Below are 25,115 nucleotides of genomic sequence, written 5' to 3' on the forward strand. Positions count from 1 at the left end.
TGGGATCCGCCAGCTGCTCCGATGACGGCGTCCGACCCGATGGCCGGCCGCTTTGGGAGCCAGCGCACAGTTTTTGTCGTGTTTGCGTGACCGGTGTAATCTGGGACCTTTTTGACCTCCGTGCTGTACCAGCGAACTAGCTGTTCCCTCACGCCACTTAGCCTTATTAGTTATTATTAATAACACAGGCCCGGGCCGAGGCCTGTGACTCATGCATGTGGCGGAGGAGCGGGGACTAATCGAAGAGGAAGAACAGATTGTGGGTCACAAGCTCATTGTTGCTTTTTAGGAATTACAGAAGAGGTTCGGTGACGGAGCGGCCGGTCCTGTTTGTTTGTGTGATGAATCCATTTACGCCGTTTTACAGGAAGAGAAGAGTTCCTGTGCTGCCTTCACTGTCTCTTCAGGAACACTGTGAACTGTGGTTAGAGGGTTTTTTTTCCTCTGACAAAACATTTCCTTGTATTTAGTCTTTAGTTAGTTTGTTCAGTAGGAACTGACTGAACTCTGTGCTTCATGCTGTTCACGTTGACGGTGTAACTTGCCCACGAGCTCCAACATGATTCATTTTCACATGACAGCGGTTACACCCACAACGTTCATGAAATGAAAAACTAAGTAATTTTGAAAATATCAGTTGTCAATACTTAGTTGGACTTTACAAATAACAACCAGGAAGTAGCAACATAGCAGAGTCAAGTCACGAAGGATTCAATGTCTGTTTGGCAACAATTCAGATTTAAAGAAAACCTGAATATTAATGGCACAATTTTGGGTGAAAACACATGAGCACAAGTCATTCACTGGGGATGAAAGGGCAAAAACACAAAAAGGTCTCCAACAAAAAGTCCTGCACTGCAAAAACTCAAAATCTTACCAAGAATATTTGTCTTATTTCTAGTCAAAATGTCATTTCCAGTCATTATACTTAAAATAAGACTCATCACATTAAAAAGTAGCTTGTTTTTAGACACTTTTACTTCTTTAAAGCATATTTTCACTTGAAATAAGTAGAAAAATCTGATAGTGGAGCAAGTTTTTCTTTCACAAAAACATTTTTCTACTTATTTCAAGTGGAAATTAGTTTGAAACAAGTGAAAATGGTCTAAAAACAAGTAAATGTTTAGGTGATGAGTCTTATTTTAATTGGAAAGAGATTAGTTTTGACTAGAAATGACAGGGAAACATAAAAAGGAGAAAATAGGGAGGATGTGACAAGACACAAACTTTGTCTAGCGTCTCTTTTTGAAAACTCAATAACTTGTCGTTTCTGATCACTGCAGATGGCGATCCCATTGATTCTTCTCTCCGTTATAACTAAATAATGAGTCTTTCTCCTCTTCCCTCCCTCAGCCGACCATCTTTGGGCCGTTGACCAATGAGAGGACGCGGTTCGACAACAGACTGGTGAGTCGCCTCTACATGAACTCTTTCCTTTTTTTCTTTTTTGATATGAGAACGGACACAAAGTCATGGCGTTTGGGTTTCCGGGTCGCCATGGTGACGTTGGTTATAACTGAAAAACAGCACAAAGGGGAAATTTTAATTAACCCCGAAATTCCTGAGGATAAATATTCCTGAGAGCAGCAACAGATGTGTGTGTTACTGTGCATACTGTACGTGTGTGTGTGTGTGTCTCTGAACGTGTTGGAACGTGCCTTTCTGTTCATATTGATACTTGGTGAAATGAGTTTCTGCCTGACAGACGGATGAATCCTCCTCTCTTTGTGGATGACGCCTCGTTTTGATGCGACACAAAGATTTTCGTGTTGTTGTGAAATGCAAATGGCGATGGCAGACGCCACAGAGAGTCAATTAACCAGCCACAAAGGGAATTATTAAGCCGGCCCGTTGTTTGCCTGGATAGATCTGTCGGCGAGAGAGAGAGAGAGAGAGAGATGGTGGTAGAGGGGGGGTTTGTCTCTGTCTCTGGTGAGCCGGTGCCAACTGGCATCAGTCGTTTAATTACTTAGCCCAGCGGCACCGAATGAAGTCGGCAGATTTATGGATTCGTCCATTTCCCATTTATCAGGAAACAATATAAGTGTCCCTTCATGCTCCGTCTCCATGGCACCCTCGGGTCCTGTAAGTGACCACTCAGCAGGATCGCTGCGCTCCGACCTCATTGGACGGACCACGGCAGGCTGGTGGGCGGTCCGCGGCTGGTTCCCAGGTACAACGAGGATCAGAGGTCCAGTCATGATAAAAGACTCTTTAAACCAGTGGTTCTCAAACTTTTTTACATCAAGGACCCCTAAATTGACACAAATTAGACCATGGACCCCCATTGGACAAAATTTTGAAGCAAACACCAGAAATACACAAATATTTGTTCCTAGACTGAATCAAGTTTTGTACATTCAAATTAAGGCCAATGGTGTGATTTTTTGAAATATTATAGAGAAATGTCTGGAAAAAAGTGGTAAAATTCTCAAAAAAAAAAGTTAAACATTTTCTAGAAAAAAAAGTGGTAAAATCTTCTCGAAGAAAAAAGTTAAAAAACAAAATCTAGAAAAAGTGGTAAAATTTCTAAAAATAAATAAAGAATTCTCAAAAAAAAAAAAGTTATAACAATTCTAGAAAAAATTGTACAATTTCAAGAAAAAGTTGGGGACCCCCTTGAATCCTCTCAAGGAACCCTGGGGGTCCCCGGACCCCACGTTGAGAACCACCGCTTTAAACCGCTTTGAGGACATGAAGATGTGAATCTGGTCTGAAGCCAGAGGAGAAGCAGGATTGATGTTTTGGTGGCGTTTGTTTGTTCTGGTGGAACCGGTCCAAGTCTGAGGAACAAACTCAAACACTTTGGGTTTTTACCGTTTTTACCGTAGCTATAAACTTCTGCTGCCTCCGCTTCCTCAGAGAGAGATCTCGACTGTCAGAGACGGTTTTATTATACAGCCAAGATCTGAAATAAACTTGACTTTACTTTCCAAAGATTTTATTGTCAATACATTATCATTATAACCCATTCCAAATGACTTCTATTCAATCAACTTCAATACATTTTCTTGTTTTTGTGAAAATGGAAAAGACAGAAACAACATCGGCCGTCGTCTTTCTGTTTGTTGATTAACTGTGTTTTTCTGTCTAGTTCTGTGAAGGCTTTGTTTTACTGCTCGGGGTCTGTCAGCCAGGTCAGTCTGGTCAGTCAGGTCGTCTCAGAGTCAGTGAGTTCAGCCAACGTGGAACAAAACAACAACAAGCTGGCAAAGAAAAACATCTTTTAGATACGACTGCTGCTTTAACTCAAGTATAAGTGTGTTATATTTGACAGGGGAGGATCAGCGCTATTCGCTGTTTGCAAATAAAACCCTCCAAAAATTCATGATTTTTCATTTTCTAAAACAATTTATTTTTTGGTGTGCACCAAAGGTTTTTTTATTATGAAAAGGTTTTCTGTTATGAAATGTGCATATTTCACTATATATGTCACTATTGTGCCTTTTTCATCCCTGTTAAAGAAAGGATTTTTATTATACTACATTCAGACTGCGTCAGACTGCCTCTTTGAAGCCAGCTCTCTTTTTTCTACATTGTTTTAGTCTTGATTTTTTTTACAAACTACACTTTTTTACATCTCTCCTTGGACCCAGATTTCAGAACTCCCCCAATTGCTTTGTTTCTCAATCCAGTTCTGTGTTGGACCTTTAAAGAACACTGTTTTCTTTTTTTCTGTTTGTTTGGTTTAGTTTTGTAGCGTCACGGTCGTACCTGTTGTCCCTGCAACTTTACGGACAAAAAAAATCAAAGACATTTCAGGATGTGTTACAAAATTCAAAAGATGATTTGATGTTCAAGTGAAACTCTTTTCATTTCCTGTCTGATCCGTCCCTGTTAATCCAGCCTTTGTGCTGAAGTGGTGAAAACAATATGGACTTTATATTCATCAATTGATGCCACTTCCTGCTCTGCATGTGTCCGCCAATCGAGAAGGGGGAGGGGTCACAGATCAGACTTTTTAGTGTGTGGGGTTTTAAGTCTATTGAGAAGCACCACGTTACATAATCCCAGGATTTCTCTGTCGCTGCTTTAAATCTCTCAGATGATCCACTTCGGTTCATTTCTCTTCCTCCTGATTGAAGCGCTGTGAGTTTAGATCGGGGGGGGGGGGGGGGGGGGTGTTGTATGCAGTATCCAGGTGGAGGCCGGCGCTGGTTGCAGATTATGCTAACGCCACGGACAGTGAACAATAGCGCTCTCAGTGGGATAGGCAGCCGCCATGATATCACCACACACGGCTTAACTCTCATGCATCACGGGTCTTTGTGGGATTAATCTAATAATAAAACCAGAATTGTGCCTAAATCCTAATTGATTTTTTTTCTCTTTTCACCCATATGGACGTTGCACTGTTGCAGAGCCGATAAACCCAACACGCAGCTGCGCCTGAGAAGCAAAACTCGGATGGAGACTTTTATTTTGTAGCAATAGAAGCGGCAGAAAAAAGCTTTAATTTGGAGGTTTTTGTGGGCGGACAAATGGCATAATGGCATCCTTGTTGCAGCTTTGACATGAATTCCTCTTTGATGTGAAGTCCAGCTGCTGTGACACTGACGTCCTGTGATGGCCATGTCTGTCTGGTGCAGAGAACTGAACCCGGGACTTTCCCAGTGACACGATTGTCTTTCGGTGTGTGAAGCCAGAATTATATTTACGTGCTCGAGCTCGACTCTCATAGTTAATTTTAACATTTGGTCCCTTCACCCTTTCGCTAATGTCGCAGCCCCAAGAGCATCGGTTGCATAACTCCGGCCAGCTGAGAGAGGTATGGTCAGAATGTGGCACATGAAGGATGTGTGTTTAACTCTCCCATCCAGGCTGGTTGCATAAGCCTGATAGAAGGGCACTGCTTATGTAAACGTGTTTCTCAAGAAAGTCAGAAACCAAAGTGCGTTCCCTCAAAGGCCTGATCTTCCTCCAACATCAGCAGCCCACTGCTGGGAGCGTGGACGTGGGCCAGAACCAGAACCAGAGCGCTGCACTGCTTTTTTTTTCTGTTTTGTTTTGTTTTTTTCCTCCTCATCCGTTTGTGTGTGCAACTAATTTAGCAGCAGGCATGAGCCAAGGGCGTATAAAAGTACGCGGACTGTCGGATAAAGCCAAGAAGTCATGGTTACAACATGCAAACAAACTGTGTTTACATGCAGACCAACAAACCAGTGATGGGATTAAATTACGGCCAATTCAAGTGTCATGACCTCATATAAACGCCTCTCTAGACTCGACCAATCTCCTGCTTCCCATGGTTCATTAGTACATTTATATTCTAACAGTTATTTGTGTCAGACATGGAGATGGATGGATGGATAGACTACAGTAGATGGATGGATGGATGGATGGATGGATAGACTAGATGGATGGATGGATGGATGGATGGATAGACTAGATGGATAGATAGATGGATGGATAGATCGAACGTTTGATGGATGGATGGATGGATAGATAGATGGATGGATGGATGGATACACTAGATGGATGGATGGATGGATGGATGGATGGATGGATGGATGGATGGATAGATAGACTAGATGGATGGATAGACTAGATGGATGGATGGATGGATGGATGGATGGATAGACTAGATGGATGGATGGATGGATGGATGGATGGATGGATGGATGGATGGATGGATGGATAGACTAGATGGATGGATGGATGGATGGATAGATCGAACGTTTGATGGATGGATGGATAGATAGACTGGATGGATGGATGGATGGATAGATAGATCGAACGATTGATGGATGGATGGATGGATTGATAGATGGATAGATCGATTGATTGATGGATGGATGGATGGATGGATGGATGGATAGCTAAGAACCGGAGAAAAATTTCTTGTATGTATGCTCACACATACCTGGCAATAAAACCTGATTCTGATAGATAGACGGATAGATGGATAGATGGATAGATGGATAGATGGATAGATGGATAGATGGATAGATGGATGGATGGATGGATGTAAAGATAGATTGCTAAGAACCTAGATAGATAGATAGATAATTGATTTCAGAGGAACTGGTCACTTCTGTCAGAAATCAGGAGAAAATGTGTTTTCTAATAATCCTCCATGAATGAAGCAAAGACCATCACTGCCTCTGAGCCGTGTGTGTGTGTGTGTGTGTGTGATATCCCTCTGCTGGCATCTGACTGGACAGTGTCTCTCACACTCAAACTCACACGCACACACTTGCCTTGAGATGTTATGTAAGTGTGTGACAGCAGCTCTGCTCATGTCTCCACATGGACACACACACAGATAAACACTGAGCCACGGGGATCAAATTAGACGGCTGGGCGGCAGCGGCTGTATCAGGTGGATCTGTGTGTGTGTGCATGTGTGTTTGTGTGCATGTGTGTGTAAGTGTTTATTTTGAGCGGTTCGCCCCATGCGAGCCGGTCTCAGAGCCTGCTGGTCTTGTGATTATTACTCATGACCTGGATACAGGCCGCAAGCTCCACTTGTACTCTTTTTAATGTGTGTATGTGTGTGAGTTTGTGTGTGTTTGTCCCCGCTGTGCACATTTAATACCTGGTATTCAGTGACACGCTGTATAATCCTCCACATGCCTCTGCTTTGAACTAAGGGAAGGAAGTGTCTGTACTCTGTTTTATAGACACAACCACACACACAAACACACACACAGACACACTACATGTGTCTCTGCTTTAATTGCTGACCTCTTCCTCTATAACGAGGACGATGACCTGCTCCAGTCAAAATAGCGCCGGTTCTTCCTGGAAACGTTGTCGTGTCCGTGTTTTTTTTTATTTTATTGATTTTTGATTTTGTATATAAACAAACAAACAGTCAAACAATGAAGATGAAGACTGTAGACGAGAGCAAAAATATCAAGGGGAAAGTAAAAACGTACATAAAGAGGCTGGTAAAGAGGAAAGTAAATGCACACAATCAGAGATTACCTGAAGTCCGGTCTTCTCTGCAGAAGTTTAAACGTCATCAGAAGAAAGACATTTATTCAATTCAGCTAATTTTTTTAATAGTTTTTATCAGTTGTTACTTTACATACAAATGCACATAGAGATAAAGAATAACAAGGAAAAGGTTTAGGCTGAAGTTGCAGCTCATCCAGTGTAGAGTCACAGATAACAGCATCTAATTGGACTTAAAGTTCATATGTTCGTATCTCAGCTTTATATTAATTTATCAGACAAACAGACATCTATCTAATCCATTTAGGAGTAATTCAGTATGAATAAAGTGTATTATAGTAAGTTATTATTGTGCCCTATGGCTCCAGCCTCTATTACTATACCTAATAGTTCAATATTTAACTTACAGTATTCAGTATCTGAGCAGTTTTAAACTCAGCCAGATCATCAAGCTTTGCATCAAATGAATAAATGAATAAATTGCAGGGTCGTCGGTTCATGATTAAGTGATTAACTTTCTTTTTTTTTCCTTCTGCAGTTAGAAAATTACATTTGCATTTGTTTAAATTCCCCCAGATCTCCATACAAATGAGAGCAGCAGTATTAGTAGTAGTAGTAGTAGCTACATGAGGGAAGATTAAAAACCTATTTGCACTTCATTTTTGTTGTCCAAGTTCTTCTTGAATGGGAAACTGCACAGTCAGGTCAGACACTTCCTGGTGAAGTCGTCTTCCTCCGTCTGTTGCTTTGATGGAAGGCTGCAGTGGATGTTTTTCCTTCTTTCTACTTTGACACCTTCACTTAAACTTCCCGGCCTGAACACAAAGGCCAGGTTGACCTGTGACCTCTGACCTTCAGACTCTTATCTCTGACCAGACGTGTGCAGCCGCTGAACTGTGACACCGTTGTTGTTGTTTTTAGGTCAGAAGAGCTGGAGGTGGACGTGGATATTTAGCTCCTACTACTCTGACAATAATGATGACTTCCTGGCTCTAATACAGTATTACGCTCACTAATATTCAGATTTATTCTCTCTCTGCGCCCCCCCCATCCCCGTCCCCGTCTCCAAATCCTGTAATCCAAGAGGAAATGAAATTGGCTTAGTGACTCTGCGACCTGTCTGTGGAGGCAGCGGCACACAGCGCTCAACAGTTTAAGCTGATTAACCCCAATAAGGAGAGTTATCTTATTAAAGCTTGACTTTATAGGCAGCGCAATGCCGGTTTTATGAATATGAGTCAATGCAGGAAGTAAAAAAAATAATAAATCTGGCTCCAAAAATCTTATGTAAGTTGTGTTTTCAGCTCGGTTACGACATCGTGACGTGGATGTATTGTCAGTGAACTACTTTCATCAATAATGTGAGCTGGACAGTTGATCAATGTTACATCACAAGTGATGATGATTTAGAAATGTTAAGTGTTTTTCAGAATCAAGAAGGAGCTGTTTTCATATTGCAACATCTGTATTAACAGCTGGTGGATATGAAACATGATTTATGTTTTCAAGAGCTCTTGGTGAAAGGAGTGAAGTTTGATGTTGAACACATACTTTACAAAGACGAAGATAAAACAAGGATTTTTTTTTATTATTCTGCTACAGGAAGACCTGGAGTGAGTCTAAACAGCTGTGATTGAATAGTCCACCGGAAGTTTTGTCTGATTTCAACAATTAAAAACACTTTGTGTTATTTAATATTATAGCACCTTGAGCATGAGCGACTGCAATAATAAAAGGGAGCTAGATTTGTTGCTGTAACTTTATATCACGATATTATAACATCAAAACACATGAGAACATTCTCCTCTTTCAGATAAGACCAGTCTTACCTCCATACAGTGTACAGTATAGTATGTACGTGACGTCCCTCCATCTTTGGTGAAATCGATCAAACAAAGTTTGCAAAATAAAACAAAGATGTAAAAAAAAAAAGGTAATACATTTTCATGTATTCATACAAAAAGCACAAAGGGATCCAGTGACATCATCAGTCTTGTGAAATACCTGGGTCTCCACACTAGGGCTGCCACGATTAGTCGACTAGTCACGACTACGTCGACTATTAAAATCGTCGACAACTAATTTAATAGTCGATGCGTCGTTGTTGTTTTTTTTTTAATTTTGTTTTTCTCTCAAAACTGCTGCCGCACCTTCCACACACGCATCCACCGCTGCAGCCGCCCACCACACACACACACATGCACTCACTCACTCAGTACACATAGGTGTTCTCTCTCTTTTCTCTCTCTACCTGTCTTGTCCCTCATCAAGCGGCACCGGTGTAGCCCCCCCACGCCGCCGCCACCGCCGCCGCCACCACCACCGCCACCACCACCGCTCCTCACCCTCTCTCTCTCTCTCTCTCTCTCTCTCTCTCTGTCATTTTAAATGAGAAGCGATATAGGAGCGGTACCGCTGCTCCATCGTTTTAAATCACGGACTGAAAAACAGCCGTTCGTCATTTAAAAATAAAATCGCGGACTTTGAGACTCGTTTTGGAGAATATTGGAACGTTACCGCGTCTGGTCACAGCGTCCTGGTCACGTAATGAGCGCTCATCTTAACGAGGAAGTCTTCTCTACCGGTGTAAAACTACGTCAATATTTTCCGGTAGCTTCTCATCACAGTCCACACCTTGCTGAGTTTGAGCTGCACCTCAGTTTCACTTGTTTTCATTTGACAGTTTCACACAGAACTCTCTGGTGAGTCTTTCCATGTTTCTCCCTCTGTGACAGTAAAAAGGGAACATTTAATTTTTTTCAGACAAGACGATTGTCTTATAAACTATTCGATTTTTTTTAACAGAACGACTATTATTTACACTGAGCACAAGTTATATTTGAATGATAGGCCTACCAAAACTTTATTATTGTGAATAATTCCTTAGTTTCAGGTGTCTACCTCATTTTATTTAAATGTAGCTATGTTTAATGCCAGAGACAAATGAAGGAAAGAAAAACCTAAAAAACCTTTAAGTATTTATTTTGGTGTTGTTTAGGCCAGTGCCTTATCCTTATTTTACTCAGCTGTTTGCACTTTATGCTACAGTTAAAGCTGCATATTTCATTAAAAGTTTAATGAACTATCATCTTAATTGTCTTTATTTTTAGTTAGCATATACCTTAAACACTTCAAGCTGAAAGCTAATAATGGTATATAAGAGCAGCTGCATGCTGGTGCGATAATCTGTATGTTTTGCATTCAATTTACGTATGATCCGATTAGTCGACTAATCGAAAAAAATAGTCGGTGACTAGTCGACTATCAAAATAATCGTTTGTGGCAGCCCTACTCCAGACCAGATAGTTGGACCAGTCCCAGCCTGGTCAGATGCGAACAAGAACTGATGAAGCCTCTTGGATGAGAGGTGAAACGTCTTCCTAGACAAATAACTAAGTCCATTTGCATTCAATTTAAATTTCCTTGAAATATGTAATACATTTTCCACATTCAAATCCGCTGATATAGTTTGGGGCGTGTCATTTCAGGTGGAAAATTGACCAAAAAAAGCCTGTAGGGTGGAAGTGGTTGAGTTTTCATGGAAGATTAATCCAATAAAATACATACATAAACTACCTGGGATTGTTGAACCTGCAGAAAGTCTGGACTGCTCTGTGTGGTAGCTGCTCTATAGCCTGTGCCTGTGCCAACCTGTAGATCCGTCCGTAGTTTCTCCTCTGGTTTGGTTTGATGCTCCTGGAAGAGTCGGATCCTCCCATAGAAACCTTGTCAATCTGTGACTGTGTGTTGTTCAAACTTATTCAGAGGCTGCAGCTCAACTCTCTCATCCTCAGAGCGCTGTAGCAGTGGTGCTTCTGGTTGTGTTTCCATAACTGCCAATCAGAGAGTAAATGCACTAGGCTACATCTACTGCAGAGTCATGTGACCTGGAGTGATGCTGATTGCACCTTTTTTCCATTGTGGACAAATAAACAAATCCAATATTAGCAGATAAGAACAATTTTGTCTCTGTGTGATGGTCACAACAGACCAACGACCTAATGAGTGGTTGTTGAAATGAAAGGATTTTTTTTTATTTTTTATGTAATATGAAAATACACATGATTTACATCTGCAAACATACAACTTTTCTTTTCTTTTCTTTTTTGCATCCATGTTAGTGGTGGGTTTAATTCAGTTTCCACCTGTTACTGGTGTTTGTACCTGAACAACTTCCTGTACCAGCAGACTTTTTCTGTGATAGTCATTGAGAGCGACGCCGGCGTCAGTCAGACACCTCTAATTATGAGCAGTCACAGCGGTGTGGTGGAAACAGTGAGGGTAATGAGTTTAGCCACTGATCCGTGAGCTCTCGTATTAAAGTCAGCTGACGTTACGGGGCGGAAGCGTCAAGCTTCACCTCCTCGCTCCTTCACAAGAATGGAAAAACAATGAGAGCGATGATGTCCAATGTTTGTTTTTGTTTTGTTCTTGAATCTCTGCTGCATTTGATATCAGGAAAAGAAAGGAACGCAAACATATCATTTAACATGTTTTTATCTTGTGTTTCCTGCGACAAAAACAAGGTTCAGGTGAATTAAGAGAATCAGAGATAAAAGAAATGCAGTGACAGGAAAACAGAAAATAAAAGAAAGGACAAAACAAAATCCAAACAAAACATATTTTTGCACAAAAGATTAAAGCAGAAGTAAGTGGTCCGGTCGTTTTCACTAATGCTGCGTTCCAGGCAGGCTTTTGAAATCGTAAATTACAGCTTCAAGTCACAACTTACGACTTTGTAGCGTTCCAGGCAACCCACTCGTGTTTTTCTGACCTGTTTTACCGGTGAAAGTCACTATAACGGCCACTCGTAACTTCCGACCGGTGAACTCGTACCAGATCGAACTGGTACCACTTCACGGTCGGAAAAATATGAGTTTCCTTGAACGCACCATAACAGTCCTGTCCCTATGTAGCCACATTCACGGCGTTCCTTGGCTGCACACACAGCCCTGCATGCCGTTCTCTCTCCTCATTGGATAAAAACTGTAGGATACGATAAATGTTTTCTCCTCGGCTCAGAGCAGAGCAGAGTGACTGACAGACCCGTGTTTCAGTCCAAACACTCTATGTAAGTGATTGCTGTCGGAAGATATAACTATTTAAGACTTATATTAACACAAATATATCACTTACTTCTGCTTTAAGGGGAGACACTACAGGTGAATAGGGTAAACATTTTAAATAATAGATATCACCATGAAACTTCCCAAGTTTATCACTTACATTGAGACAAATATTTTTTGTATCACAAGTTTTGTCAAATTTTATGTTTAAATATGTAAATGAGGCAATATCTAATGAAATATGCGCTAATTTGCATACATTTCCAGAACCGAAATCTGAAAAATGTATAAAGCCCCTTTCAAAATTCTTGTTTTATTTTGTTGACATATTAGAGTCAGAAGTTTTTACAGAGGGGATTTTGGATATCTCTTTTTATCACTTTGAAAATGAGAAAATACTGTCACCTGCCATAAAAAAATCCAATTTCGCCATGTTTTTAGGAATAAAATGTTGTATAAATCAGGCTTTGAATGATATATCAACAATCCCCTCTGTAAAAACCTTCACGATATAGACAGGAATAAAACTGGAAGGTTTGGTGCCTGTAAGTTTGTCACAGTAGCTGCTAACTTTTGGCGAATTTAGGAGAAATCTACCAACAAAAGAGACAAAATGAAGTAAAATAAAAACCTTAATGTGGATTTTCTACCATTTCTTTCAACTTTTCTGAAAGAATACATGTTAAGGAAGAAAAATAGCCCAAAATCTCAAAATTGATCAGTGCTTGAAAAAACTGTTTTTTTAGACAAAGAATTAAAGATGCAAGCAATAACACAATAAGTAGAGGTAGTACAGTGTGGCAGCAACTCTTAAGATGATCATGACAGTTTGCATGTGTGTATGAAGTCAAATGCATTTTACAGTATTGTCTATGTTGTTTCAGCTCTGCGGTTATAAACGTCTCTCTCACTGTTTTTCCTTTTCCCCAAAATTGTGCTTTAGTATCAGAAGCAATAAAGAAATGTTGTGTGAAGCCCGGGGTTAGCAGAACAACAGCTCCTCTTATCATGTCCAAGCACAAAGCCTCAGAAAACATTTCATTTTAAATTTATGCATTGAAGATGCTGCGGGCTGCAGCGTGCATACATCAGCTATTAAACTAATGGGATTCCAGATCAAATAATAAACAGTTTCTCTTTGTTTTCCATTGTGAAGGAGACTGGAATCGTAACGTTGGCCTCAAAGCGGGAGGGAGGAAGGAGGGGGGGGGGGATTTTCTCTCTTAATATTAAGGGGACGGAAGGGCTGCTTCATGTTTTATTCATGATAAATCCTGGCCTGTGGACTGCGAAGGCTTTTTATTCAGTTAAGTGAGATTACATTTGTTTAGTCGCTTGTTAAATTGTACAACAGGATAAAGCTGTGTAAATTTGCACGCACTGTCTGGCACAACCGGCGCTGGTTTAGTTGGCACGACTGTCACGGAGTTCAGGAAGGAAGGAACGAGGAGGAAACGTGAGGACTGACTCAGCTGACGGAGCGACCGGCCGACACACTAACTGCTCCGTCTCACACATGTCGGAAAATACTGGGAAATGTTTGTCATCATCAACCAGAGCTGAAGGCGACGGCAACACCTGCAGAGATAGGCTACAGTGTTTGTCGTACAGTCTGGGCCCAGATCTCCTCTTCCAAACGGTGTCTTCAGTGATCGATCACAGTGATCAGCTCTAAATCCGTCTGTTTACACTTCGTTTTAAAATGCGTCTCCACGTGCGTCTCTATTGACGACCTGTGATCCCACCTCACTTCCTGCTTTGTAAGCAATTCATCAGGTGTGTTGTTGCTTTTAGCCAATTGACAGACAGGCCTGTCAGCAGTGTGTGGTTATGTGTGTGAGGGGCAGGGGTTGTGTACAGTTTTACAATGAAATAAAGTTTTATGCATTTGAAATAGTAACATACTGTATTTTCACTTCATAATTTAAAGGGTTAGTTCAACATTTTGGCAAATTGGCCTATTGCCATAATCCCTGTAGTCATAGCAGTAGGTTCGTTACCTTTAATTGTCGGTGCAACATGTGTTGCCTTTATTTCTGTCTCGTCTTTACTTCTTCTGGCCACATCTTACTGATGCTAACTAACTTGTTAGACTAAAAGAAGAAGCTGTTTGTCTTGTTGTGAATTTTTTCCGCTAAAGTAGCACGCTAACCAGCTAGCTTAATCCCGCCCATCAAATACACAATCCAACAACGCTATGAGATAATAACAGAACGTTACCAGACAGAGTTGTTTTAAAGGTAAATTCTGCGTGTTCCCATCGGGGACAGTTTTTCATCAAGCAGTCTCTGAATTTACCTCTAAAACAACTCTGTCTGGTAACGTTGTGTTATTATCTCATAGCGTGGTGAATGTGCAGGTCACAACTTGTCCACCAGAGCGTTGTGGAGTTATTGGATTGTGTATTTGATGAGTTTGATGAGGGAAACCAAGAAATCCCATTAGCCTCCGTAGCGTAGCTCTGAGCAGCTCACGGCTCTGCTCCGCCGTTCTAAAAATAGCTTGCACTGACAATTAAAGGTAACGAACCTACTGCTAAGACTATATCTATATCTATCTACTATATCCCTTTAACTATGGCAAAGTTTCTTTGATTATATAAGTTTTGATATCATTTGGATCCAAAATTGAAATTACAATCAAATTCGATTAAATCGTCCAACCTAGAATTGGCTGTCTTTTTTTTCTTTATGGGTTTGCCTCAGAAAAAACAAAAAGCTGGGCTGCTAGGCTATAACACTTTGGAGGAAACTCTAATTACTTTACAGAAAAAAATATCGACTCTTGGTCCATATCGCCCAACCCTACGTCACATGTCCTAACCGCTGCAGACGTCTTTGTGTGTCGATGCACCGTAATCAGCTGTAACATCTGGATCCACGTCAGGTAAACTGTATACGCACAATGTCTTTAATCCAGTTTGGTTTATCAACAGACCATAATGATCTCCCAGATGCCAGGTTGTTTCCCAAAGAGCTCCGAGGGGAACGAACAATAACGTGTTTTTTTTTTTTTTTTCTTTTTTTCCTGCTTTTTACTTTTTTGGCAGCTCATGTAAAATGCCAGCCGCTCTGCTTTCATTGATTTCTAAAGGTCAAGTGCGCGGTTGTTTGCAGAAGCGTAATAGGAGCGATTGTTTTCAGCTCTCTGATCCAAAGGGCCGCGTTGTAAAGCTGCCAGATAATTAATGACTGAGTAATTAGCAGGTTTATTGTTTGTGTTCATCCATTATGTCACCGAAGGTTCACCGTTTCCTTTTCCACCCTGTTCTGATTGACAGGGCCTTTTCCAGGGGGAGGCTGGATATTGTGTGTGTGTGTTAGTGTGTGTGTGTGTGTGTGTCTATATACATATATGTGTATGTGTTAGTGTGTGTGGCCTAATTTGCAAACCAAATCTGTAATCCTGTGAATCTTAATGAGCGGCGGCTGCTGCAGTTACTTCTACCTTAGTGACGGTGTGAAGGATGCAAAATATGACAGTGACAACACCCTCGTTCAAAATAAAGAGCTTTATTTATAGCGGATTTATTCATTTGAAAATGTAACGTTAAGGATTAAGCATCTAGAATCTGAATTATGATCTGATTTATTTCTCATTTTCATACTAAACACATCAGTGAGAGTCAGATTGTCGTTCCACACTGGGTTTGACAGAATCATGTTGAAAACACACATAAGAGACACATAACAAAAACAGATAATTACACGTGTTTATGTTCATGTGTCTGTTGTTTTTGTCACGTGTTTAAGGTTAAAGTTAATCGTAGGTATATTTTACAGATTCCTGCAAACCCAGAACCTAGACGTCTGCCTCCACTGACCTGCACCCTTTACGTTTGACCACCAAAATAGATTCAATTCGTCTTTTGAATGTTTCTATCAAATTTGAAGATGTTTGTGAATCTAAAAACTCAAAGAGTCCAGCATGAAGTGTGAATTATGATAGTTTTTGATAGTTTTTCTGTTTCTTCTGTTAGTGATGGAGGAAGTCATCGTCCTTCTCTTCTTTGAGGTTGTTGAGTTCAGGCTCTGAGCTCGTCGACCGGCTCTTGTTCTCGTCTCTTCTTTCAGATTCTCTCTCAGCTCCTTTACCTCTTTTGAAAAAAACAAACAAACTTCACTTTCTCAGAAGAAGTTGGAGTGTTTTTTTTTTCTTCCCACTCGCTCTCGTCTCAGTCTTCAGCTGCTGAACAAGCTCCAGGTCCAGACACCCACCACCACGCTCTGATCGTCTCCTTCTTCTATCTCCTCCGGTGCTGTTTGCTGCCTCTGCACTTTATTTTATGAATTTATGTGACTGGTTTTGGGAGAACATGAACAGAAGAGACTTTTAACTGTTAGATAGGTGCGGTGTGATACCATTATATTCTGGAGAGCTTGATAATCAATATCATCAATAGCGTCCTTTTCTGCTGGTGTCACATTTCTACATATGAAGTCCAAGATGCGTTCAAAAGCAGGTTAAAACTCATGTTTCCTCTCTTCCTGCTAAAAATCAGTCGTGCACACGGTGATCCAGATGTTTTTGGCATTCATCAATATTCATATGACCTTCAGCTGAACTTCACTATTTGTGTAAATATTGCAAGAGGAGCAAGAGGAGATATTTTTATTTGCAGCTTTGGAGGAAAACCACACGACTGCAGCGACATTAAAAAAAAAACAAGGTTCCTGTGGTTCGACACCAGGAAGGATCTGACATATTTTCCTCTCGCTGCGATTAATCAAATCAACTTAATACTTTGGCTCCGAGTTCAGAAGTTAAGAGTGTGGAAGCAGCATGAAAACACATTAACCATGAACTCGTGAACTTTTTCCGTGATTCTCATGTGAGGTTTATGATCCAGCGGAGAGTGATCGACTAAATCATTCATCAAAGGTGTTTTTTTTTCTTTTTTCTTTTTTTAAAAAACACCAACAGCAGCTGCAAAGTATAAATCCGGACTTAAGACGTCAAAGTCAGTTGAGTTATAATCACTAACAAGCTCCCTGGTTAGCATAAAGCTTTGGCACCAGAGCATAGTGAATGATATCACTTGATGAAACGTGTTTTCAACCACACACACACACACACACACACACACAGGATTTGAACCACCTGGGAACACACACTTACTTGGAATAATTGATCTTATTTTGGTTGAAAAAGTCCACTGATGATACTAATCTGTTTTATCAGGCGGCTCATGTCTTTTTCATCTTCTAGACATTATTATTATTATTCATTTGCCACGGAAAAAATAAAAAAAGATGTAACAGTGGAGTCTGCAGAGAGGACGGCTCTGAACGCAGCTTTGACACAGTTACTAAGTTTTCCTTCATTAAATTAACAAGAAACGAGTGTGAATTAATTAATTAATTAATTAAATGAATTAATTGTAACAGTCGAGGGAAATCTGACCAACGGAGATGAAGTTTGATTTAGATTAAACATGTAAATAACATTCAGCCCAGTTTGTTTTTTCTAAACATCTTGTTTATGACCGACTCCGAATGACACAACATGTCTAATTACTAAACAAACTGATTAATTATTGAAAGTCTAGCTTTATTTAGATTGTAAAATTAGAATAAAATGCTGTCTCACGCGACTTTGCTTCTTGCATCATGCAGGATCTTTAACTCGCTAAATATGAAGATGTCAAGCTCACGTTAACTTAAACAAGAGGCGTGTTCGCATAGGCTACTGTTCGGAGATCCCGTCCCCTAATGGTTACCTTCTCTGATTGGCTAGAAACATCTGCATGCTGTTTTAAGAACTTTTTTCTTAAGGAAGATTGCTAATGCTACATTAGCAGGTGTTAGCATTACCAGGTATTTTACTTACCAGTCAAGTAGAAGAGATTCCTTTAGTTACAAATAGCTGTCTCCAGAGGTGAAAGCTAAAGGCTACCACTGAGTCGGCCGCGCACTGTCCGCGGATGTTTGAGGTTTCATAGTCGAGCAAGACGTATCAGCTTGGTGTCACATTTAAAACAGGTCGATGTGAAGACTTCCCGCCGAGCAGTCTATTGTGTGACACTGAGTACGCGTATGCGGAGTCCATGCGGTCGTGAAAATTGACCCTTTGTTGGCCTTCTGATTGGTCTGCTGTTCCACCAATCAGAGCGCTTCTCCCCATGTCACTTGTTGCGCAACATTCTAAGGTTGGACAACTCTGGCATGAAACCCTATGAAACGAGATAGGTAGACAGCAACTTTTTCGGCAAAAACTACTTTATAATTTTTCAATATGGTTAAAATGTGCCTGGGGTTCCTGCAATAGCAACTCACAATATCTGGAACATATTCCCGGAGTCATTTTTATCCCATTCCCCAAACCCAAGACATCAATAAACCCTATGTAGGCTACTGCATACATATTACTTTAACCTTCATTATGTATTTAGTTGAGCTTAATAATAGGGTTTGGGGGTGGTCCACTAGGGGGAGCTGTAGGCATAGGTCAGGGGTTAACTGCATAGGTTTGTTTGTTGTTGTTGTGCAGTCCTCATGAGAAGTGAGCCCGTTTTTCCCTGGCTGTACTGGAGTGCTATTGAAGCTCATTCATCCTCCAGTCCACTCTCTGGTCGTGTTCATAGACACAGAAGATCTAATACCTTCAAAATTATCTAGCAAACGTAACATTACCGCTGCTAATGTCTTTTGAACTTTGTGAAGTTTTACGAGGAGAAACGGGAGATCGGCGGAGATTAGCTTGTAGCTAACGTTAGCTAGCGTCGTTAGCTACTAGCTAGTGAGTGACCAAAACAATGATTTTTCCCCATTTTTCGGAAAAGTCAGGTAATGCCCGTTCAATCGCTATTGAGCCACGTCTGTCCTCTATCATGGACACTATTTTTCTGATCTATAAGTTAATTCAAATTTTCCTTACAAGCAATTTAAATCTGCCTAATTTTCAATGGTTTCCAATGGGAGTTAACCCTTCCGTGACCATTGTTTGTCCAACCTAGCAACAGTAACCGTGGGGGGCGGGGCCTTGACAAAGGGTCAATTGATAGCTTTCAGTGACGTCACTTCCCAGGGACCTGGCGGTCAAAAGCAACATTCCAAAGTGGCCCCGCAATGGACTTTCTATGGACAAACAACCGAGTAATGACTTAAATCATCTGCCAGCAGCCGAGAAAGAAAGATATAAAAACAGCTTTGAAGTTTTGGGCACTTGTGACCCATATTCAACACCAGCTGCTGTATACCAGCTGTTTAAAATGACCAGTTCCCTGCCGAAGCTCGAGTTGGGCGATGTTTACATTTACCTGGTGGAGAATCCATCATCCTCCACCGCTTGCAACCAATATTTCCGGTGTTATGGCTCAACTGGTGTCTGATTAAAAGCCCCATTTTGTAGTTTTTTTGATCTTAAAATAATGTTTCTGAACTCGTTGAAGTGGTAGAAATGTACCTGTAACTTTCCTGTGTGGGAACACCGTCCTGGTACCGCAGCTCCGCTGAGCTCCACAGTCTGAGCTCCAGCCCACTGAGCCCAGGCTCCCTGCTCCTCTCACCCACAAACCAGAGCCCTTAGCTGGGCTGCACGGTGACCAGCTGCCCCCCCCTTTACCCCCCGGAGCTTTGCTACGCACCGCTACCGACGGCAACGATGGCGGCGGTCCGATAGCAGCGGGACCGGCGGCGGCGGCGATGGTAACCCGGCGGGACCGCCCGCCACCGGACACGGCAACAGCACCGCCCGCGGCGGCAGCGACACGGTAACGGGGGTCGGGACCGACCGCGGCGCGGCGAGGACGATGTTGTTATTGTATTTTCAGAGTGTTTTCCATTAGTTCGTAACTTTAACATGACAGGCTTTGTCATAGTGCAGTGTTGTGCAGAGTGAGAGTAGCGTGGCGCTGACTGACTGTAGATTGCCTGAACAGGTTCACTCACAGAAGCATATTCGCTGCAGTAACATGTGAACTGCCGCTTGATTTGTGAATTTGTGACAAATCTGCGGACGGAAGTGCAGCACAGCTGTTGTTCGGTACGGTAACCAGTTAAATCAGACACCAGTTGGGCCATAACACCGGTATTTTTGAAGCAGCAGGGAGCAGTGTGTGTTTTTCTGCCTTGTCCTAAGCCGCAGACAGAGGGGAAGTGGATTGTTTTGACCGCCAGGGGGGCGTTCCATACGGGCCGTGACGTCACATGAAAGCTATCAATTGAGCTTTGCAAGGACGTGTACGGTGGACATCCGCTTTGAGTCCGCATCGAGTATGAGCCCGCTCTGCCCGACTATGTGGGGGTCTTAACGTGGTAATTCATGTGTTGCCTTTATTTCTGTCACTTCTTCTAACCATGGCTTACTGATGCTAACTAACTTATTAGACTAGAAGAAGCTGTTTGTCTTGTTGTGAATTGCTCTTTTTTCCGCTAAAGTAGCATGCTAACCAGCTACTACCGGTGGGCCCGCCCATCCAAACACTTTCTGATACCGAGTCACTGCACTCTCCAGTTTCCTTACGTCGCAGCGCTGCTTAGATTATAATGCACTTAAACTTCTTGTCAATGCGAATCCACAGCGTTTCAGTTTGAAAACTCCCGAGAAGACGTGTAAGAGTCCAGTCACACAGTTTCACCCAGTTCATGATGAGACCAAACGGGGTGAAAAACAGGGTTATATAAATGAAACAATTGCTCTAACTATTGTTTATACCCACTGTTGAACTGTTTAAAGATGAATAAACAACTCCAGTCCCTGTTTGCGTTAAACAAAAATCCCTGCTATGCAGAAACATCAGCTCCATCGCTGTTCTAGCCTCGGATACAGAGTCCTTGAACTGTTATATCACCGCACAGGGCGCTTGGCAGCAGCTGAGGCTGACATGCCAGAGGATGCTTACATACCACTGATAGTTGTACTTTGGCCTCGGGATTACACGAGCACTCTTCATGCGACACGTCGGCGCTCCGCTCACACGCCATCAGTGAAAGTGTTGAGTTTAAAAAAACAAAACAAAACAAAAAAAAGGTTGTTTAAATGTTATTCATGCATTTTTAACTCACAGTGGCCTTGTCACACTTTATCACGCACAGCAGATCGAGAGGAGAGGGAAATTTAAAAACATTTATCTGAATAAAAGTCATCTTGCAGCTGTGTTTCCGCACAGTTTCTCTCACTGCATCTTGATTTATCCACAATTTATCTGTGAATTTGCTCGATAAACCAAAATAATACATGTCGATTTCACTTTTCTGCCTCGTTCATATAATTGTCAGATGGTTTGTGCAACTTTTGGCATTTGCGTGCGTGTGTGTCTGTGCTGGCATCTCATATTGTGTAAGGAAGCCTTATGTAACACAACAGTTGGTGCAGAGCGGAGCTGCACGACTGACTCTGAGCTGGAACCTCAGCGTGGACGTTTTTTTTTTCTTTGCTTTGTTGTATAATAAATATTTCCCACACGTCCTGTGTGTTTTTGTGCGATGCTCACAACTTTTATCTAAAGCAAAGAGTAATGCACTTCGACATATTATTAGGAGCAAAAGTATGGAGTGATTTGCCATAGAATATTTCATATTTAACAAGAAAAAGTCGATTTAAGGAAATATCTAATATCACAGAGGCCATAAATAGGTCTAGTTCTACTACATAATGTTTAATTCATGAGGAATTACATTTCATTTTCATATAACTCTTTCTTTCAGTCAGTGTACCTGCTGGTTTCAGTGGCACTGCTTTAGTTTTTGTTATCAGTCATTTCACAGTTGCTTCATTTGTCGTTATTTTCTTGACTTGACTGAATTTTGATTATTGTATTGTTTTGCAGTATGATGTAACATTTACTCGAGTCGGACCCGGGATGAGTATAGTTGCTGCTAATGTGGATCCGCCACATGAATAAATCAGTAAATAAATGAATAAATGCAGGAAGGCAGACTTCAGACCAGCAGCAGCAGCAGCAGCAGCAGCATCGTCTCTGAGTTAATGCTCGGTGACTTCACAAAGGAGACGAGCAGCAGCTGACGCAAAGAAAGTTAAATATCTGAGGAGAGGACGAGGAGCTGCTGCTCAACTCCACCAAGAATGTGTCATTGAAATACTTAAGATTAGGAGACACTGTCTGTCCAAATGTGTGTGTGTGTGTGTGTGTGTCCATGTCCTTGCAGTTGGTTATCATCAATGTCTTCTTCAAACAAAACGTCAGCCAACACCGGTTCGTTCCTGAGCCTCGTCTGACTGAATGTCTCCACTAAATACATCAACATTTCCTCTACACCTTCCTCCTCCTTCTTCATCTTCTTCACCAGAGGCTCAGGTTGGATTCATGGAGGTGTGACTTTATTTTAACGATCATATATAGATGTTTTATGTTTATTAAGACACATGAGGAACAAAAATCAGTTTCCTGTGTGTGAGATAGATAGATAGATAGATAGATAGATAGATAGATAGATAGATAGATAGATAGATAGATAGATAGATAGATAGATAGATAGATACTGTATACTTTATTGATCCCAAGCTAGGAAATTACAGTGTGAGATACTGAGGAAGAAGAGGAGGAGGTGTAGTGGTAATAACTCCCTGAGGTGGGCTGTGGTGAGAGAAGTGCACCGTCTGCCTCTTCTGCAGGATGAATAATGGAGGGCTTTGTATATATGTGTGTGTGTGTGTGTGTGTGTGTGTGTGTGTGTGTGTGTGTGTGTTTGAGTGCGTGTGAGTGAGTGTGTGTCTGCAACCCGCCACACAATAATGATAATTGACCAATTAGACGGCGGAGAGCAGTGTGAACACCTGGGGCTCGGCCCGAGAAAGGTGAAACGTCACCGAATAATCAGACGGGAGACAAGAAGGAGAATCTAGTCGACTGTGTTTTTCCTCTTTGTCAGGTCATTAACACAACGACCCCCCCACACACACACAACTACCCCCACACACACCACCTCCACCTTGCATCACACGGTTTGAATAAGAAAACGGACATTTTCCTGTTTATAAGATAACAGAGTCGGCTACAGTGTCCGGAAATGAGATGGTTTTAGATTTGCTTTTAATTATTTAAACACATGACTTTATTTTTGGTTGTTGTTGAATTAGTTGTTCGGTGAAGTGGTGAAATAGAAGGAGAATTCCGGCCATTTTTGACCCCTAAATCGTTTTCCTGGTGGTCACCGAGTGTTGGGGGGAGCAAAAAACGCCACTAGCAGGCATTTTACAAAACTTTACAAAAATAAAAGGTTGGAGATATTATGGACATTACCACTGTACTGCTCAACTGTTTATTTTTGTAAAGAAATCATCACAACAAGGAAAAAGTGTTTGTTTCTGTGTCGGGGAGAGCAGGCGCTCTGTGATCGGATAGTAATGTCTTTCCAGGATGTTTCAGAGTTAGACTATCTGAGATGAGTGGCTACATGCAAAAACACAAAGTTTATACTGTTTATACTGTACACTATGAGTTCAGTGGTGTCTCTAAGGATTCCAGTCATGTACCGTAGATATTTGATTGTTTTTTGAGTGTTTGTTTTGTTGAAAGAATTGCCCCCATGGGTTAGCGTTGTCGCTATCCCTAGAGCCAGGTAGCCATGGTGTAACTCTGGTTTGCCTGCATCAATTTTAGTTGCGTTTTTTGCTCCAACCAACACCGGGTGACCATCAGGACAACGATTTAGGGGTCAAAAATGACCGGAATTCTCCTTTAAGAGCCGCAATCCAGGTGAACCATAACAGCAGCGTGCAAATTTCACATTTGTGTTTATTAACAGCGCGAGTCGCCTCCTGCAAAAATACTGTCAGTGGGGAACTTGTTTAATTCCCTGTAAAGACGTACAGTGTGTGTGTGTGTGTGTGTGTGTGTGTGTGTGTGTGTGTGTGTGTGTGTGGGCTGCAGCTTGGAGGTTGTTGTTGTTGTTGTTGGTAGTGTGACAGGATTATACTCACAGCCTACGGCTCATCCTTAAAGTTGAATCTCTTTCCGGGGGAAACCAAAGCCAACAGCTTTTCTTGAACGCATCACAGTGAAATGAGTTATAAATATATTGGGATCAGTGTAGATTTGGCTGCTGGACAGTAGCAGATCCCAGTCTCTGAGAGTTTGATGAACATGAGGAGTTTAAAGAAAGTCCTCGTTAAGTTATAACACAGTCTGTGACCTCGTGCAGCCATAAAATAACTTTATTTAATCATTTGCTGGTTGACATACATGTCTTTTGGTTTGTACCGACACACAGAACTTGTTCCCCTCGGCCTCCGACTGATCCAGAAACTTGCAGACGTTTCTCCTTCTCTTCTCTTCTCCATAGATTTATAAAGCAACTCTCAGTCCAGTCACGTCTTCACACGCAGTCGTGTCACCTCTAAAGTTTTCTTTGCAGTTTAGTCTTGGAAAAAAAATAAAGAGCTGGAGTTCTTGCAGCACAGATGAATAAATGATGAACTCTTCTTCACATGGAGCTGCGGACCAGTCCAGGTCTCAGTCCTTTGAAGAAGAACATGGAGCTGAACCTGAACCAGCACCTCCAGCTCCTCCTTACAAACTGCATGAAAGCCATCATGGCTCAATTCAGGTACTTCTTATTGGCCCAAAATGGGCGTGAATATCCATAGTACATTTCTATTTACAGTTTATACTCAGTGGCATCTGATTAAACCTGGATTTTTTTTCTCCAAAATGTACTTGAACACACCACTAACTATTGAGCAGCCAGCAATGGGTTATGGGAACTCTCCGCTGCATCTCCCAGCCGAAGCTTTGTTTACCTCTTATGACATTTTCAATATTGAAATCCAGTCTTGAAGCACAAAGGTTTATGAGAAATGTATTCCTGTTTTTGACATAAATGAATACTAACAATCCCACCAGGGATTCGACTGTAGCAACCGATGATTTCAGCTGCACTGACATTTAAAAACAAACAAAACAAAACAAAACAAAAAAAAGGAGAGAGGCTTCTTCCCTCTGTTTTGTGTTTGCCACTGAGCAGGCGACGGTGAGGTGCCTTGCTCAGAGGCAGCACAGAGGAAGACGGTGTCGGTGATGCAGCCGCTCGGTGGGGATTTAAAATGAGTGACCTTCCTGCAGCCCTGGGTCCTGACTGACAGGCTCTGAGCCCTGTGCTGACACCACTATTGTCAGAGTGCGCTTTGATCCCACCGGACCCAGGATGCATTCATGAATAAAGCAGAACCCGCTTTCCAATACCAGAA

The 25,115-nt window shown here is 41.7% G+C and overlaps 1 protein-coding gene across 1 annotated transcript in view; it reads left to right on the plus strand.

Moving 5' to 3' along the window:
* The window catches only part of rasgef1ba (RasGEF domain family, member 1Ba), a 141,407-nt gene that overhangs the window by 35,262 nt on the left and 81,030 nt on the right, over window positions 1–25,115 (plus strand). The window contains exon 3 of the mRNA XM_085785886.1: window positions 1,354–1,407. Within this exon, the coding sequence (XP_085642012.1) occupies window positions 1,354–1,407 (54 nt within the window). The remainder of the gene's footprint in view (window positions 1–1,353; window positions 1,408–25,115) is intronic.

This window comes from Trachurus japonicus, chromosome 9 (genome assembly GCF_045865225.1).
Source record: "Trachurus japonicus isolate A0001 chromosome 9, Traja_1.0".
Taxonomy (NCBI): Eukaryota; Metazoa; Chordata; class Actinopteri; order Carangiformes; family Carangidae; genus Trachurus; species Trachurus japonicus.